Consider the following 19,953-nt stretch of genomic DNA (forward strand, 5'->3'; position numbering starts at 1 on the left):
ATATTTGAGTTTTGCATTTGCATGTTTCCTATCTCATTATGATCATAAAATCAATTTAAATGTATGAGATGGTAAATCTAAATCTTCGTACTCAGCCATAATATCAGACAGTCCTCTCATGTCTCTCCTCCAGTCAGCATTGTCTACAGAATCCAAATCATCTTGGTCCAGAAAAGTGTCTTCTGAGGAATCTTCCCCAATGATTTTAGGACCACGTATCCCTGGATAAAACACTTTATCACCTGTGAAAATATGAGGCATAAAAATGCATATCTCAATAAGGAAAAAATAAAATAAAATAAAATAAAATAAATAAATAAAGCTCAGTGCTCCCAGTACTTTACCACCCCATCACGTCTACACTGGCAATTTAGACTTGAGAGGTCTTAGTGACTGCAGTCAGCTGTTGAGTAGTGTCCAGTGATGTTGAAAGTGAGAAGTCTGGCCACACCTTTCCCCCACCCACAATAGTTAATTCATGATGTATTTCTGCGACTGATGAAATACATTAAAGTCAATTTCAATCAGTACTCCCACCATAATACATAATACAAAATACATTTTTTCTTACCAAAAGGGAAACTTGGCTGAAGCCTGCACTCTCTGAGTGTCCTTCTAGTTTAAATAAAGAACCTGTAGTTAAAGTTGTCTGTAATTCACTTCTTTCATTTTTTATTACAACATAAGTGACCTAGTGATATCCAAAATGAGCCTATGATTAGTGTTAACCTATAATTCCTGTGGAACAGGGGCTTTAAGCAAAGAAATGGAGATGATCAGCACCTTCGCACTCAATAAAAGGTAATTTCTGTCAAAAAACATGCAGGCTAAATGTTTTCTCCAAGTAAATTCATGGTGATTTCAAGTTTTTCTCTTAGTCAATCAGTAAGTGTTATGGGGTAATGTTGACACTAGCAGTGAGTGGTATGGGGTAATGTTGACACAAGTCACAGAGAAGACAGGACAATCTTTTTTAATTTGATTAAATCACTGATTCAGTCTGGTATGGTAGCTGTTCTGTTGCTGACCGGAAAGCTCTACAGCAGGTGGTGAGGTCACCTGAGAAGATCACCAGATCAGCCCAACCCTCCATCCAGGACATATACCCATCCCGCTGCCACAAAAGAGCCACCAACATCATCAAAGACCCCACCCACCCCACACACAAACTGTTCATCCTCCTACCATCTGGCAAGCGCTACAGCAGTATGCATTGCAAGACTACCAGACTCAGCAACAGCTTCTTCACACAAGCCATCAGACTGCTCAACTCACTCATGAAAACCACAACCCACACACACAAAGACCTGTGGAACTGTGAAAAAGGCAAACTCAATGTTTGCAAAATACTGCTGCTACTTTGCACTTTTGCCATATTACACCTCTTTTCTCTGAACCGCCCCCGTGGGTGCAATTGATTTTCCTAATCTACTTACATGTACCTGTGGAGGGAAAATTCCAATATGCGCTGACAGCAAAATAGGAAAGACAAACGTGTGAGTATATAAAGTCAATTGCGCTGGAGTGCAAGAGAGAGCCCCTTGTGTTGATCTGTATACCTTTTTAAATATCTATTTGCAGGGGCAGACAGAGTACACAGCTTCATTACTTGAGTAAAAGTACAGATACCCTTTGCTAAATTTTACTCAAGTACAAGTAAAAGTACAACAGTCAGATGTCTACTTCAGTAAAAGTACTAAAGTACTTGTTTTTAAAAGGTTCAAGGAGTACAAGAGTAGCCTACATTTTCTAAATATTGCATTACTACTGCCAGTCTGCCACAGTGCTTACATTTATGTACAAAAACGTCCTACATGGAGTTATGAAAAATGTTAATGTTAATACCTTGGAGAATGTAAAAGGAATTGAAAGTAAAATCAAGTCATTTTCATCTTTTTACCATGTTGCCAGGGATGGGCAGTATTTCTAAAACATGTATTTAAAATACGCATTTCAAATACAAAATACTATTTTGTATTTGAAACACTTGAAGCGAAAACTATCATTAACTTGTTCAGAAAATTGAAATAGTCTGGCGAGGTGGGGCCACAAGTTGGCACATTCCCGGGATGAACCTTCTGCATCTTCATCCATTGTTTCGTTCATGGTTTCGTCTCTTATCTAAATCTGACCATGGAGTTGACTTTGAGTTGAGTTGCGGAAAGCTGAAGGTGGTTGCTGATAGGCTGTCCCAATCAGTGGCGCCTGCACAATCCAATCACGTTTTTTTTTTTTTTTTTTTTTTTTTTTAACTTTTATTTTTCACAAGTTTTCTGAACAATTGTACATAGCGCCACAGTGCAGCCATGTACATAAATATACAAATATACAGTACAATATACATACACAAATATCCTCTACCCACCCTCCCCAGTCCCCATGCATCCTCATAATCTATCCGTACAAGTTTATATTTGAAGTAAAGTGATCCTACATCTTGCCGCCCTCAAAGAAAAAAATAGAGTATGCCCCACATACATACAAAAAATGAAGAATGTACATAAAAAAGAGGCATAAATAAAATAAATAAATAAAAAGTAACACAAATGATAACAATTAAATACAGGTCATTTAGTCATTTAGTTGTACTCAAGGTAGCCCTACTCCTCTTCCCAGTCTACTGCAGAAACCTCATCAAAATAATCCATGAAAGCCCCCCAGGTGGAATAGAATTCTCCCACGTTTCCTCTGAGAGAGTATTTTATCTTTTCTAACTTTAAATGATACATGATGTCTTTAAGCCATCTGGTGTGGGATGGAGATTTTGGGCCTTTCCAGTTCAACAGAATAAGGCGTCGGGCTAATAAGGTTGCAAATCTCACCACTGTTTGGGATCTTCCTGGCCACAGGAAGTGGGAGTCATCAGGTTCGGTCCCAAAAATGGCCGTGACTGGATGTATTTCAATAGCAATGCCTAAAGCGTCCCTGAGTGATGTAAATACTGCCTCCCAGAATGTTTGCAAGCAAGGGCAGGCCCAGTACATGTGTATCAAGCTAGCTGGAGCACTTTGACACTTTTCGCATAAAGGGTCTATAGAGGGGAAGAATCTTGCCAGTTTCACCTTGGAGTAATGCAATCTGTGAACAATTTTAAATTGTAGCAAGCTGTGTCTGGAGCATGATGAAGATACATGCACCAGTCTCAACATTTTGCTCCATTCATCCTCTGAAAAGCTGAAACCCAGGTCTTTGGGTCTTTTCTTCCATCCTAACCCAACTTGGAGCCCCATCTCCCTGACTGGATGCCCTCCATCCTAGGACTTTCTGTATATTGCATGCCCAATAGTAATGTAAAAGGTTTGGCAAGGCCATCCCCCCTCCCTTTTTGGTCTTTGCAGATAAGCCTTCTTGATCCTGGGATGTTTACCAGCCCAAATAAATTTTGACATGGCCTTGTCCAGGTCTTTGAATTTGTTAAAGGGGATAAAAATTGGAATATTTTGAAAAAGATAGAGAAAGCGGGGGACAGTGTTCATTTTGATTAGGTTAATACGCCCCACCATAGACATAGGGATAGTCCTCCACCTCTCCATGTCCTGTTTACATTTCTCAATCAGGGGGGAGAAATTGCTTTTAAATAAGTGGTTATATGAGCGAGTGACTTTTGAGGGCACCGTCTTGAAGGGTAAATTCGGTGTTGGCCGTTTAAGAGCTGCATTGTTAACAGGGAACAAATCACTCTTTTCCAGGTTAAATTTATAGCCGGAGAGTTTTCCAAAATGTTTCAGAATGCTGAGAATGGCTGGTAAAGATATGTCTGGGTCTGTTATGAAAAGCAAAATATCGTCAGCATAGGCTGAGATTTTGTGAGGAAGCCCCTCTCTAATAATACCTTTAAAAGCCGTATAGCTCCGGAATGCCATTGCCAAAGGTTCAAGGAAAATATCAAAAAGTAGGGGTGAGAGGACATCCTTGTCTGGTTCCTCTTTGAAGAGGAAAATATTCAGAGGATATATTGTTGGTGCGCACTGAAGCCAGAGGGTTAGAATATAATAATTTTACCCAGGATATAACGTTTGGGCCAAATCCAAATTTTTTCAATGTTTCAAAAAGAAAAACCCACTCTACCCTATCAAATGCCTTCTCCGCGTCTAGCGACAAGACCAGTTCAGGTGCCTCCACAGTCTCTTTAGTAAAAATAATGTCAAAGAGCCTGCGGGTATGAGAGGAAGAATGTCTGCCCTGGATAAATCCAGTTTGATCAGGTGAGATGAGGGTGGGGAGGATTCTCTCAAGACGCCTAGCAAGGCCCTTGGCGATAATCTTGTAGTCTACATTAAGGAGGGAAATTGGTCGATACGATCCACATAGTGTGGGGTCTTTTTCTTTTTTGGGTATAAGGCAAATAGATGCTTGGCATAATGTATGTGGCAGATGGCCAATGTCTAGGGATTCTAAACACATGTTTTGCAGTAGAGGTGTGAGTTCCCGGGAAAACTTTTTGTAAAATTCTACGGGTATCCCATCAGGACCTGGGGATTTTCCTGATTGTAAGCTAGAGATAGCGGCTTGGATTTCGTCTTGTACCAGAGGGCGTTCTAAATCTGCCCTATCATCCTCATTAAGTACTGGAAATTCTAGGTTTTGGAAAATGCTGCTATACTCTCAATATTTGGGTTGCATTCAGAAGTGTACAAGTTACTATAATAATGAGCAAATGTGGCATTAATCCTTTTTTGGTCAGTGATAAAGTTCCCAGACAGATCTTTAATTTTTGATATATATCGTGAAGCATATGACTGGCGAATCTGATGGGCCAATAACCTTCCAACCTTATCACCCTGTTCATAAACCAGATGGCGTGTTCTAAGCAGTTGTTGTTCTGCCTCTGCAGTAGATGCCAGGTCAAACATGCTTTGCAATTTTAGCCTTTTCTGATATAAATCCGGAGAGGGAGATATAGCATGTTGGATATCTAGATTTTTGATTTTGTCTGATAAGTCAGATAGCGTACTTGAGCGAAGTTTTTTATTGTAGGCAGCAATGCTGATAATATGGCCCCTCAGATACGCTTTGAGTGTTTCCCAGAGTGTACCAAATGTGGTCTCCTCTGAGGAGTTTGTGTCCAAAAATACCTGTATATGTACTTTAATTGCTTCTGTAAACTCTGGGTTGGATAACATGAGTGGATTTAAACGCCAGATTCTATGTGCTACAGGGCAGTCAGTGAAAGTTAAATGAAATGAAACAGGGGCATGGTCTGAGATAGTGATACTGTGATAGGTTGTCTGTCTAGACCGAGGGGATTAGCTTAGTGTCAAGCTGAAAAAAGTCAATTCGGGAGTAAGTCTGGTGTACCAGCGAGAAGAAAGAAAAAACCTTGCTGTTTGGATTTGCAAATCTCCAGGGATCAAACAGACTGTATTCCTCCATTATATGTTTAATGGCTGTGGCTGTTTTAGACAGGGGAATAACCCTTGGTGAGGATCGGTCCAAAGTAGGATCCACAGCACAATTAAAATCTCCCCCTATTATGAGGAGGTGGTTGTCAACATTTGGGAGGATGGAGAAAAGTTTGATTATAAAGTCACTGTCATCCCAATTGGGAGCATACACACAGGCCAAAACGACCAGCTTGTTACACAATTGTCCAGATGCAATAACAAACCTGCCATCTTTATCTGGTATGACAACTTCGCTAACCCAAGGTATACCGTTCCGTATGATAATGGCTGTCCCTCTAGCCCTTGCATTAAACCCAGAGTGGATGATGTCACCTATCCATTTCCTTTTCATTTTGAGGGCCTCAGTTGTGCGTAAGTGGGTTTCCTGAACAAAGACTATGTCAGCTTTGAGGTCTGCAAGACGAGCTAACACCCTATTCCTTTTGACTCCTTCTACATTCTCCCGACGGCTCGGATATCCCTGTGGTAGAGGCCTGTCGGTTTGCGATATGCTCTTTAATGAACGCGCTGGCCTCCAGCGGCGACTTGAATTTCTGCTCTGCTCCGTTGAATGTGAAACGCAGCGTCACGGGATGAACCTGGGAGTATTTCAGATGTGCCTCTCGTAGCAGCTTCTTAACCGGCATGAAAGCAGCGCGTCTCTGGAGCAAGTCAGCGCTAAGGTCTGGGTAGAAACTTATTTTGTGTCCGTTGTAAGATAGCTGCCCGGAGCGTTGCCAGGCGAGGCGGAGGATCAGCTCTTTTGTTCGGAATTGGTGGAGTCGGACGATCATTGCCCTCGGGGGTTTGGACAGATCCAGTGGATGTAAAGACCGGTGCGCCCGGTCAACCTCCGGCGGCTTAGGAAAGTTGTCTACCCCGAACACTTCCACCAACAAGGTCTCGATGAAAACGGAGGGCTGGGGACCTTCAATTTTCTCAGGCAGACCTATGACTCTGATATTTTGCCTGCGTGATCTATTCTCCAAGTCATCCAGCCTTGAACACAGTTTCCCTGTTTCTGCCATCAGGTCAGTGTAGTTTCTCTCCAGGTCTGAAACTTTACTGTCCACTGTAGTAAGACCCTCTTCTAAGTCTTGGATTTGCTGACCATGTGTAGCAACTGTGACATTCAGTGTGGCGACTGTATTTTTGAGCTCGGACAAAATTTCCTCCTTCATTGCTAATACATCCGACCGAACCTCATCCAATAGCCCCTTGAGATAAGCGTGGCTAATCGGTGAGCCGTCATTGCTAGCTTGTGGGCTAGTTTTCCCCTGTTCTTGAGTAGCTTTGGTTCTTGTAGATTTACTCATCTTGTCTTGACCACAACACTTAAGTAAGTTACTTATCTTGTCGAGTACACCCAATAGTCGTAGTTGTTTTGTAGAAAATATACAATAATATGGAAATTCTGAGGAGTGTTCTAAAACACGTCTTCACTCAGCCATGAACCGGAAGTCCCCAATCCAATCACGTTTGAGAGGGAAACAACAAATTGAGGGTTTCTGAGAGGATCTTCTGGCCAATCGATTTCCGTTTCGGAAATGAAAATTAACAAAATAAAAAACGAGGGATTATTTGATTTCCGTTTTAAAATACAAAATCAAAACACGAGAATTAAGTCGTTCTCCGTTTTCCTAATCGGTTTCAAAACATCAAAATACAAATATCGAAATTAGTCTTAAATTTCGACGGTCATTATTCAATGAAGCCTAGTCTTAGGCTAATCTGAGTAGCCTAGGGCCTAGGCTACCCAGAAGCTCGCATCATAGTCTTAGGCTAACTTGGTAAAAATAGGCTACCTGTTAGATATGGCGGCCTTGGAAAGTGTTGCGAGGGATATAGAAGAGATGGTTAAAAAGGACATGTCTTATGCAGAAATCCCAAACACTTTAACAAATAACTTTGGTTCACAAAGAGGTTACTCTGAGAGGAGCATCCTACGATTTTGCACCCAGCATAATTAGGCATCCACTAACTCGGGACCACCTGGAAACTGAGGTGGCGCAGTTTGCGAGGTAGCCTAGGCCCTAGGGGATGCCAGGCCTACTGCGGTCACGTAGCCTATACTGTATGCAATTATTTTACTCATTTTACTTTGATGTATTTATTAGGTTGGTCCAACATACAGTACCTCAGAATTATTGGCACCTCTGCTAAAGTTGATGCCAGTAGAAAAATGAGGAAATATCCAACTTATAGCCTAAGGACACCTGGTTTGATGCTCAGGAACAGAGTTTATTTACAATGATGCGCATCAAGGGAGAGACAGCATGACTTCACCTAAAGATCCATCAGCTGCTCTAACTAGACAAGGAAATAGTTAGGGTTTAAGTATCCTTCCAGGCTGACGGGAGATGGTGTTGGTCATCCCATCTCACGTGGACTACACTGAATCAGACCCTGATTAGTGGCAACCTGGCAATCCGGAGCAGATAGCTACTGACGCAGCCATGCAGAACAGTGAAACACTGCAAAGTCATAATATTCATGCTTATCTCTAAATACAGTCACACACAGATATACACAGGGACAGTACAGATATCATACAGTCATTACATAGAATCATACTTTTAGTATCAAAGTGACTCACTAATGAGAAATGCAGAACATTAAACCACATATTGGAATATTGGACATAATGCAGAACATTAAACCATATTAACGTTTTTCATGTGACGTATTCTAGGTTCTATAGCTTTGTTTACATCCAGCTGGTAGGCAAGGGACAAGTTGAACCCATTGAACATCGTTGTCTGCAGCTGCCTCTCAGTAGGCTACATCTCTGTATTTCAGCAATGTCAACATTTCAGGCATCAATAAAGGTGATGATGAAACGTTATCCCATTGTTCAATATTTGATAGCCTGTCACAGGAACGTTGTTTCGCTAAAATCGCCCTGATTTGGTGCATTGATCTGTATCGATAACGTTATGGGGAGAACCTGCATGTAGCCTAATGGTAGCCTAACTTTTTTTTCTCTGTTCAAAACTCGGTTTACAAGAAGACAATAGCCTTTCTTAGAAGCTGTGAAATTTGACCAGAAAGGAACATGTCTTCCTTCTGAAAGCTGACACAAAATCAAACAATATTTGATCATTTAACTTCAACTGAACAGAGACAGGTCTTGGTAGGCAGTAGACTCAGCAGACGTTAAAACGGTAGCCTACTGTTATAGCCAGAGTCAGTCAGCATCATGTAACATTAATGGCGTTAGTCATGAATCCTGTAACATATTATATCATATAACAGCGATGGCTTATTCGAAGACGATCTGCATGGATATATAACCACCCAGAAAAACTCAGAATGTGAGTGATAAAGTTAATTAATTGTATGAAACTTTTTATTAGTTATCCATTGCAGCATCGCCTATATTAGGCTGTTATGCTAGCTCAGCCTTTAAATATGTTGTTATTTTGGTCATGTGGACTTGATTAAACGGGTAAAGATAATTCATAAACTGCTTATTTCTTACATGATTGAAGCAGTAGCCTAGGTTCAACAGTGGTGTTTGAGGTTGCTGTGTGTGATCGCTAAACAATTAGGATCAAATCAGTTTATTTTGACATACGGGAGTTAGCCTGACCTATAACGTTAGCCTATAGCACATAAGCCTATTCTGTTTTCATTTATTAGCATTTGTTGTGATTATATAATCAAATGACACTCATGATAACTTGAAATAGAAGGGCAGAAGATAGGTGATTGATGTCCACAAGCACGAATTTCACGAGACAAATTAGAACAAACTGTTCTGGTAAAAATAATCTTGCCATGTTTAAAATGCTGCACTTTTTCCCTTCATAGCCTATCTCTGGCAATTAATTTTTGGATGACTGTAGATAGGAGTATTTTAGCCTACGTCTTCGTAGACAGTAGGCTACACCATTAGGCTATCTTGAGAATAAAAGACTTCACAGCTGCTAACGATCATCCTCCACAACCATGAGGATAGGTAGCCTAAGCGGTCGTTAAATTAAGCCTTTTTTTGCTTCTTATTGTAAAACCAACTGTTAGGGCCTACACAAGTGGTCGGCATCCCGGTCAATATTTGATATTAAAATTTCAATTTTGAAGCTATTTGTAACTATGTGTAGCCTATGCAACCCGACTGTTGTAGGCTTGCCTACCACTCTCTGCAGTGCCTTGCCTAACATTCTTGCCTACCACTCTAGTTGTAAACAAACGGTCACATGACATTATGACGTAGGTGCAAAACCTTAATAGACCCATATGGACCCTTTCAGGAGAGTTCCATTATCAGCATCATAGTTGGCCCCACAAGACTTCCTTTTTAACATTCCATATGTTATCTTAATGCAGAGGAAGTAGATTGGGGCCCAAATAGAACGTTCAAGCATTGTTTTTGTTTTTATTGATGAAAGGGTCTATTGGAATATTGGACATAATGTTCTATTCCACTTTCTCTCAGATTATCTTATATTAGATTTCATTAAACTTTGTCATTGTGCAGAGTACAACAGAGACAATGAAATGCAGTTTGTGTCTAACCAGAAGAAAAGATATAGTGCAGTGTAGACAGTAGTATACAGTTATTTTCAGAAGGTGGTTTAGAGTAGTATAAATTAGTTAAATTATAAATTATAAAATATAAGTATGTGCAGTGTATTAGCAGTAACCTTATAAGAGCAGAATAAATATGGCTGTAATATGAACAATGTATGAACATCATGTACAGATATGTGCAATGTAGTGGCAGTATACATTATAGTAGTAAGAACAATATAGATATATGCAGCGTATTAACATAATATATTAAAGAAAAACTGAATAAATATGGATATTTAGTATGAACCATATAAACAGATATGTACAGTATGTACAGCTATGTGCAGTGTGGTAACAGTACCATCGTAGTGCAGAAACAGTAACATTATAATAGTAGGCCTATTAAGAATAAGTGCCGGATGAAGAGCAGCAGAATAGTAATAGTAGAGCAGTAGCAGTAAACAAATAGACACTATGGATGATTGATGCTCATTGAGCTCAATGCAAATCAAACCAGCTATAATAGGCTAACTGAAATAAAACCATGCCAATCTGTATGGTGAAGGGTATGTGATGTGGAGCTATTTTAATTCCAAAGGCCAGGGGAACTTTATCAGGATGCATAGTATACTGGATCCATGAAATAACTGGCCTTTAAAAATAAAAATCTACCTGCCTCTATGGGAATGTAACATAGGTGTGCCAATACTTATGACCCTATTTTAAGGAAGGAAATTTAGTTATTTATGATACATTAATCATTCACAAAGAAAATTGGTGTCCTTATAGGTTAAATATTTCCTATTTTTTTACTTAAGGCATTAAGATCGATTTCCAAAAGATTTACATTCCTCTTTTTAGTCAACTTTAGCAGAGGTGCCAATAATTCTGAGGTACTGTATGTTGGACCAACCTAATAAATACATCAAAGTAAAATGAGTGATTGCATACAGTAGGCATGGTAGGCTACATGACCGCAGGCCTGGCATCCCCTAAGGCCTAGGCTACCTCGCAAACTGCTTTTACCACCTTAGTTCCCAGGTGGTCCCGAGTTAGTGGATGCCTGGGTGCAAAATCATCGGATGCTCCTCTCAGAGTAACCTCTTTGTGAACAAAAGTTATTTAAAGTGTTTTCTGCATAAGACATGTCCTGTCAAGACATGTGAAATCGATTGGCCAGAAGATCCACTGACCCTGAGATTTTTCTTTTTTCCTTTTTTTTTTTTAGAAGAAGTAACGGGTACTCAGGGTTATGGATAGAAATGTAGTGGAGTAAAGAGTACAATATTTGCCTCTCAAATGTACTTGAGTAAAGTCATGAGTACTCCCCAAAAATGATACTCAAGTACTGTACTCAAGTAAATGTACTCTGTTACTGTCCGGCTCTGTCTATTTGCACTTGTCTAGTTGTGTCCTATGGTTAGTCTTATGTTTAATTTATGTTAGTGTGTGTCAAATCTTGTTTTAATACTGCACATTGGAGTATGGGAGAAACAAAATGGTTTTGATTGACAATAAAGTTGACTGAAATGGGTCATAATGATTCTATTACCATGTTCTTCTCAGATAAAGGTCCAATCACAACCAAACACAGTCACCACCACATCCCATGGACTAAGATGCTGTGGAATTCTACACATAGGGTGCATTAAAACTGCCACATGATGATATCTCTGGTATGCTTGTAGTTTGTCCCATTTACTCAATGCCAAGTTTTTCATGTGGTCCCCCGGGGGGAGTTTTTGTTTTTTGTCAAGTTATGTTTACACTGAATTGTAATAAAAACTAATTTCATTACATTCACTTTACTGTCATATTATTATTGTCGAGGTTTCCCCAGAATATATGTGTCACTTTTGCATAGATGTAATTAGTCAAAAATGTCTCAGTGTCTGACAGGCCCCGGACCTCCGAGTATTAAGGGCACTTCTTTCAATTTGGATTGGAACCTGATTATCACTGTTTGTGGTTATATTGTTAAATGTCTCGATTTTGGACAAAAGTGTCTGCTAAGAAATATACACACATTGTATATACACACATTTTCTATTTTTAGCCATATCCTCTGTACAGCACTTTGGTAAGTGGAAACTGTTTTAAATGTGCTCTATAAATTAAATTTACTTACTTACTTTACCTACTTACTAGCCTGGCTAGCGCCACCACTTCTCAATGAGACGTGGTCTGGGAACCAAACGTTAATTTTCTCGTATTTGAAAAAAATGCCCAGATCCGTTTATTGGGTGCCACGGATGTCTATCAAATGCGTCTGTGCATAGCTCATCATCGTCTTGCTTTCCCCCCTGTTCTGTGATTGGTTCCCTATCTCAGGCGAAAATTTGCTCCATGGTCTCCAGGCTGCCTTAGCAGCATGAATCAAATCGCGCGCAAGGCAGCATGGGAACACCCAGGCTACCTACTTACTGTAAATTGACCCAAACCCCAGAACGAAACACACCAGAGAGATACATGTATATATTGTTAAATGTCTCGATTTTGGACAAAAGTGTCTGCTAAGAAATATACACACATTGTACTGTAAATTGACCCAAACCCCAGAACGAAACACACCAGAGAGGTAACTCACCTCCCCCTCCAGTGCTCCTCCTGTCCATCTCAAAGGGACTCCACTCAGTGTTTACAGACTCCCTGAGGGCTTCAGAGAGGGCTACTAAAGTGTTTTCAGAAGGTGATGGATATGGGTATGTGCCGTAGCCTGAGGTTTCCACTGTGAACATCCCAGATCTGTCATCTCCACACACTGAAACAGAGTGTAAAACATTATTCCATGTGAAATACAGGACTTCCGCTGCACACAGTTCTAATTTCACACCACATTTCTCAAGGTCCTTTGAAGTTTGCTTGGTGCACGGTGGCCTTTCTTGTTTTTATCAGCATTGCCACAGCAGTGTCTCCTGATCAGTTTATGACTTACTGGTACTGTATCTTTGCCATCCTGGCTAAACAGCCTGACTGAGAGCAGCATACACACTGTTTTATATTCAAATGATATCCTTTGTTTTGTTTTATCTATCTAGCTCTTGCAGCTACAGCATGAGTATGCGTATACGTTATAGCTACAGCATCAACGCTGGCACTATTTCACCATGTATTTTTTACAGAGAAAGTAATTTAGTACTCACTGTCTGGGGGAGTTTTCATGCTTCCTTGCAGACTCAACTCATCCAATCGTGCTGCAGCCTCATTCAACTCTCTGCTCTGGTCATCTGCTCTATTCCGTTTCAGCAAACCTATAAATCAAACATTAAAAACCTGTTAATTTGGTAGTGTAACAAGATAAGAGGTCCTACCAGGGTAGGAATTTCACGGCGGCCACGACGGCCATGGCCGTTGTAGCCCCTTGCGTTGGCCGTGACGCCCCTTTGAGACTCAGAGGTTTACAGGCCACGGTGGCCTTGGTGCCCCCTTCTTTCTTTTGCGTCCTACTAATAGCGATATATATTTAGCCTATGGCTTGTCAAAACAATCTTAGCATTCACAGCGCAAATTACGCAGTGGAGAAAGTTAGCGCAAGAAAGAAAGTGCATCCAAATTCACCCATTCTTCTCAGTTGAACTAAGTAGCCTACTCATCACACAGACATCACAAGTAAAGAGCTTTTTCTCAGCTTTTAAACGATGTCAGCCGCTAATTGCTGTGGTGAACGATTCGCGAGAAAAGTAAATAATATCATTCAAATGAATCATAAATTCTACTGAAGGTTTTGCGTCCATCACCCTACCCATTCATCTCGGCGGAATACTTCACGAACCCCTCGTTTAACACGACAAACCATATATCAGAATAAACAGCAGACCTTACCGAACACAAAGGTGTAAAGCAGTCCCCTGTACAGTTAGCCGTTCCAGAGTAATAGTCCAGGCAAAGTAAGGTCTGACCCAAAACTAATTGCAACAGAATTTATTTTCACATTTTTATATTTCAATTGGTGATCTAAACACCATAGTAAAAGTCCATAAAAAAAATCCAGTTGGTGGAAATATGTTAAAATGAGGGTTGTTTTATGCATTATCCTTCAGCAAATACTGACAAAACTGTAATTAGAATGTTATAGAATAAGCATTCTAAAGAATATCTGACCCCATCTAACTTAACATGGAATTTTAATATTGCATTGTTGAGGAACATTCTTTTATTTTCAAAGACTTAGTACATTTCTCAGGCTTATTTCAGACTGGTTTGTTGCTAATTGGTGTCTATTTTTACATTCCTTTGAATCAATGGAAATGGTTGTTGAGTCTTTAAATAGAGCCAGTGTGTTTTTGCAAGTGTTCCACAATGTTAAAGTTGTACAACACATAGTTAAGCATTATTTAGCCTAGGAAAGTGTTTTTGGTGGTCTGATTTAGAGGCCACTGAATCATATACAGTATAGGCCTATCACACGAAAGTATCAGTTCATCATTTTCCAAGACTTATAGACTTATAGTGATTGACCTCTTGCCCGGGGGTTGACTGAGAGACTGTCTATCCAATCAGAGGGGCCTGTATGATGCCTCTTTACTTTGCACAATTTTGGCTAAAACAGTAATCAGACAGCACAGTATGTTTATGTAAGTGAATGAATAAAGGAAAATCATAAAGGCAAAGTTGAAGATGGACAGGATAATGTCCAAATTCGACAGAAAGGTGCAGATAACTGCAGCTAGCCTCCAAAGAGGTGACTGTTGTGACGTCTGGCAAAAGGTGCATGCTATACTAATAAATATAGTTTAAGCTTAATAATTAAAATGCATGCCTATGCATGGGTCATGGTTTTACCAAAATAATAGAACAGCCAAAACTATACATATTCTAAAAGCATATGCCCTGTATATGAAATATAGCATTAATCAACTTATGTCCCATCTTCCTTCACAACATGCATAATACATACTCCTCTATTCTGTATAGGCGAATCAAGTGAACAGCTGATACATTTTGGCCTGCACTATTAAGGGAAACAAATTAAACATCATAAACTACATATTTTCTAAAAACATATAAGCTCTAGAAGTGATGTGACACCAATTAGGACATGTCCCATCTTCCTCCATGCAATGCACAATACATTGCCATCTATTCTGTATAGGTGAATCTAGTGTAAAGCGGATAGATTTTAGCCTATACTGTCTATGAAAAACAGAATAAATACCCTAAACTATATATTTTCTGAAAGCATATTACTTGTAGATGAGATATAACACCAGTTAAGACATGTCTCATCTTCCTCCATGCCATGCACAACATATTGCCCTCTATTCTGCAAAGGCGAATCTAGTGTACAGTAGACACATTTTGGAATGTACAGTCAAGGGAAAACAAATTAAACACCCTAAACTATATATTTTCTAAAAGCATATGCCCTCTAGATGAGATATAATGCGAGTTAAGTATTATCTTCCTCCATGCCTTGGACATGGTACATATTCCTATATTGCATTTACTCTGTATTAAAACACATTGATTTTAATATATATCGCTGAAAAAGCTAGAGCATTCAAAAATGTTCAATGTTAACATTTAAAATCATATTATTGTTTAATTTGACCATCGTTTGTCCTCAGATTCACCCCTGTGGGCTGAATAGTAATTGAGATATAGGGCTATATTTGTCTAATACACATGGTCACTAGCAAATAGCTTAGGGGTTTGTCAAGTCCACATTGGGTGTGGTTTTGTTTTCAAAAGTCCGGCAAAAAGGTGGATCTTATGTTTCTTAATTAGTCATGGGTGTGTTTTGGGCTTAACATCCTTTAAACTAATGAGAGTGACATCTGTCATTCCCTTTAACAGCAAACAGTGCGACTTCAAAAAGCGCATCGATATTTTGATAGTCAGCGGCGCATTTGAAGGAATCTGCTTGCATGCGAGACCGTATGGAACAGGTATTCCACAGCACAGGGGCAGGCTAACGAAACGCGATTGTTGCAAACGTGTGTATAATGGCAGAGCCGGCGAAGAAGCAACGAAAACCCTTGACAGAAGACGCAAAGAAAAGGAAAAGAGCTTCAGACCGAGCAAGGGGGAGTTTTGTAGAGAAAAGGCATCAGGCTTGCCTGGTGTCCCTTTAAAATAACATATAAACAACTCGCCATGGATTTCTGACCAGGTATTTCTTGGTCAGTGGCGTAATGCGTTTTAGGTAGTGTAAGATAGCGATTTTTAGATAATGCGCTAGACCCCTCCTTAGGTCGTTAATTGCCACACCCCTTGGTGCGTTGCTCAATGAAAGAGACGGGCATAACGAAAAACTTAATAGAAATACGTGTACAATAGTGTACAATATTCTAAAGTAGAATAGTGTTGCATCGTGATGATTATACGCTTTGCGCCGTGCTGTTGACGGTCATGATGGGGCCCATAGCCATTGTAACCTCTTGGCAGCCATTTTGTTGGCCATCTTGAAAATGACCCCTTTCTCAAAGTCAGATTTTACTAGATTTTTAGTATGTTATTTAGCATGCCAGTACCAGAATCCATAAAAAAAAACTTTTGTATAAATTTTTTTGATGTTGAACCCTATATTGACCCGCCTAAAGTTACTCAACTTGCACTGGATCATCTTCCTGAATGTCAATATTATCACAAGTGTGGGCAAATTTCTATGTCAGCACCAGTCGGAGGCTACATTCAATGTTTTGCACTTTTATGTCATCACATAACCAAAAGTATTGGTTTTACCAAAAATAGTTGTCAATATTTTAAACTACAAAAATACATACCTATAAAGTATTTTGATACAAATTATTCAACCCAGTCAAATACAAATTACGAATATACGATATATTTTGTATTTGAAATATGGAATACATGTACCATAAATACTGCTCATCCCTGTAGGCATCACTTGTTCTGAGATACCATGTTTGATTCAGGAGATATAATGAAGAATATAGGTGTAATTCAGTTATAGTGGAACATTTATGGTTGCCACCGCGACCATTAGGGTTTTTTGATAATTGTTTTATATCTGAAAATGTTAAGGGCTCCAAACTGTACAAGTTCACCAAGTTTCATGCTTATATGAAAGAATTTGACCTAATTTTCACATATCCCCTGTACTATAAAAGTTCAATAAAACTGCCAAAAGTGCAGCTTTTCGCCATTGACCTATGCACACATAATTCCAATTTTGACAATGTTCCACCACTTGGATTTTCATGGACTTTTGGTATGTGATTTGGGAAGGTTTCATGAACTGAATACAACAAAAATAATTTCTGTAATATAATAATTTCATGGATGTCTCCAAATTTGGGCTTTACGTTTTACACTGTGTTTGTTTGTTCCACATTATTTTATAACGGGCCAAATACTAAATAAATATTACAAATATCGCCTAGATATCGGTAAATCAGAGGACAGCTGACTAAGAGTTTGTGAAAGTAGCCTTAATGATCACAAAATGCTAAGCATGCATCTAGGCTATTTGACTTTCTTAAAGCTGAGCTGTGCTTAAATTGTTCAATACATGATTTCATAACAGGCCAAATATCAAATAAATGTTAAATATAGCCTAGATATCTGCAAATATTAGATGATCAGATGATTTACAGTTATATGTAATGTGTCATGTTTCATTTTTTTGTAATGTTTCATACAGTGATGCAGGTCTACTGCAGTGAATAGGCTAAATACAACTTTGATCATTTTTATAGCCTATATAGTTAACGTTGGCCTTAGTGCCCTGACATGTGGCCTTTGTGCCCTCCACCAAATATGCCCAACTGAAGGCCAAGTGGCCTTGCCCCCAGAATGTTGAAATTCCAAGCCTGGGTCCTACATTTAATCATATTTTTTTTTAGTAAGTGGTGAGTAAGCAGTAAATATTACAGTAAGTATCATAACATAAGCACAGAACAATTTACCAGTTGCATTGTTAATAAAATAAATAGACTATACAGATAGATCATATAGGTATCACATTTTTTAAGTCAGTTCCATGACTCTTTTATATGTCTGAATCAGCATTCTGAGTTTCATTCAAATCTGTGGTGATGCGGTCCAAAAGAGCGATGACATGTCCTGTAAGTGGGGATACTGTGTCAGACCCATTAATTAATTAATATAATATGTCATAACACACCTCTGAAGAGAGTCGCCCATCTTATCCTTTTCTTGTCCTTTTTCTTCTTTTTCTCCTCTTCTTGTGGTCTTTCATAGTGAGCTCCTCCGTTTCTTACCACCATCTGTTCTATCTTCTCCAGCAGCTCTGTTACTTGTGTATCATCAGTCCAGTCCTTGTTGTTGAGGACATGATATCGGTTCCCACATTTCTCAACGATCCACTGCAGGGTTTCTCCTTCACTCTCAATGTGCTGCTCAATGGATGTGTCTCCCAGCCAGTCTCCATAGGTGAAAAGGACAATTGTGTGACTCCAAACATTTTTACCAAGAAGCTTCAAATTGTACCTGGCACTTTTTGCGTAGACCTCTGCGAAAGTATAATCTGTGCGTATGACTAGCAGAACGGCATGTGGTCCTGGAGGACACAGAGACACACTGAACACAATCTCCTGTTTAGTGAGCTCAGGAGTGTTTATGAGGCTGAAATTCTTCCACCATCCCGGAGCCTCGACTACAGTGACCTGTCTGCCTGCTACTTCTCCCTGTCTCTTCACACACTGAGGTGTTCTTCTCTTCAGGTCAAACTCCTCTCTGCCCAGGATGGTGTTTCCTGATGAACTCTTCCCAGATAGTCTGTGTCCCAGCAGCACAACCCTCATATTTTGGAGAAATGGAGCATCATCTGATAAGAAATATAGAAGTCATGTTGTTGGCAAGTTGGCCCTTGGCAACAACCACGGCAGCAACAATTGAGTGTCACCACTGCTAACTCCACTGCCCCCTACTGGACAACACTGACAGCAGTAGGGCTGCACGATATTAGGAAAACATGCGATATGCGATAACATTATTGAGTACTGCGATAACGATATAATTTGCGATATTTAAATATACTGCTCAAAAAAATTAAGGGAACACTTAGGTTTTCCACACATTTTTTGAAACCTTCCACCCTTTTCTCCATTCTCAAACTACATTCACAGAATGTCTGACAGTTCTTGCAAAATAAAACACTCGCCTCAAAAGTTTTACTTGTGCTCAGAACCAAACAGTGTCAGAGTACCGATCCAGTGTATGATTGAAGTGTTCCCTTAATTTTTTTGAGCAGTATATTTAATGGTTTTTTTCCCATTCTGCTTACTGCTAGCATACACTGTAGGGTTGGGGGAATGTATAATTACAGAAATAAATGTATAATTTTCTACATAAACAATATAAAATATTATTACTGACTAGGCTATCAAAGTTGTGTGGAATATCTGCTCCTAATCCTCATAAAAGACGGACAGACAGCCAATCTGAACACTTGTGCACCAACCAGCGGAATATTCCACATTGCCAGCCTTCGATGGGCCTAGCAAAAAAGCTACTTAAGCTATATCGCGGCGGTCATCTCAGTCTGTAACCTCATACGCTGCGTATCCCACGTAATTAGGCTACCGGCATGCCGACTACGAGGGCAGCGGAAAGTGAAAGTAATTGGGCTGCAATCGCACAGTCCAGGCTAAGAAACAACTTTTACAAATAACGAATCCTGATTACCTCTGTGTCTGGGGCTTTTGCTAAATGCAAATCATGAAATACAAGCCTTACAGTGAAAGACAGATATCTTCTAACGATATCAAAAGAAATTGTTTATTTTAACACGGTGGAGAAGGACGCATTTGGCGCTGTGTTTGTAACACGTCATCCTTCATAAAACCAAAATATTCCCATATAACAGACGTGCTTTTCCTTTTAGTCACCAATTCCTCTTCACCCAAATGTAGCTACCTCGCTCGACTCACTATCTTCACCCAAGTGTAGCTACCTCGCTCCACTCACTATCTTCACCCAAGTGTAGCTACCTCGCTCCACTCACTATCTTCACCCAAGTGTAGCTACCTCGCTCGACTCACTATCCTCACCCAAATGTAGCTACCTCGCTCGACTCACTATCCTCACCCAAATGTAGCTACCTGCCTCGACTCACTATCTTCACTTG

At 39.7% G+C, this 19,953-nt stretch overlaps 1 protein-coding gene across 5 annotated transcripts in view; it reads right to left on the minus strand.

The window, feature by feature from the left end:
- Nucleotides 1–19,953, minus strand: part of LOC125297515 — a 49,012-nt gene that overhangs the window by 3,327 nt on the left and 25,732 nt on the right. For 4 of the 5 annotated variants that reach the window (XM_048247876.1, XM_048247875.1, XM_048247877.1 and 1 more), the window contains exons 8-11: nucleotides 17,989–18,651; nucleotides 13,043–13,150; nucleotides 12,487–12,660; nucleotides 92–242 (exon numbers count right to left, since the gene is read on the minus strand). In XM_048247876.1, the coding sequence (XP_048103833.1) occupies nucleotides 92–242; nucleotides 12,487–12,660; nucleotides 13,043–13,150; nucleotides 17,989–18,651 (1,096 nt within the window). The remainder of the gene's footprint in view (nucleotides 1–91; nucleotides 243–12,486; nucleotides 12,661–13,042; nucleotides 13,151–17,988; nucleotides 18,652–19,953) is intronic. The other variant, XM_048247878.1, reaches the window with a different exon arrangement.

The sequence above is a fragment of the Alosa alosa genome, chromosome 7 (genome assembly GCF_017589495.1).
Source record: "Alosa alosa isolate M-15738 ecotype Scorff River chromosome 7, AALO_Geno_1.1, whole genome shotgun sequence".
NCBI lineage: Eukaryota > Metazoa > Chordata > Actinopteri > Clupeiformes > Clupeidae > Alosa > Alosa alosa.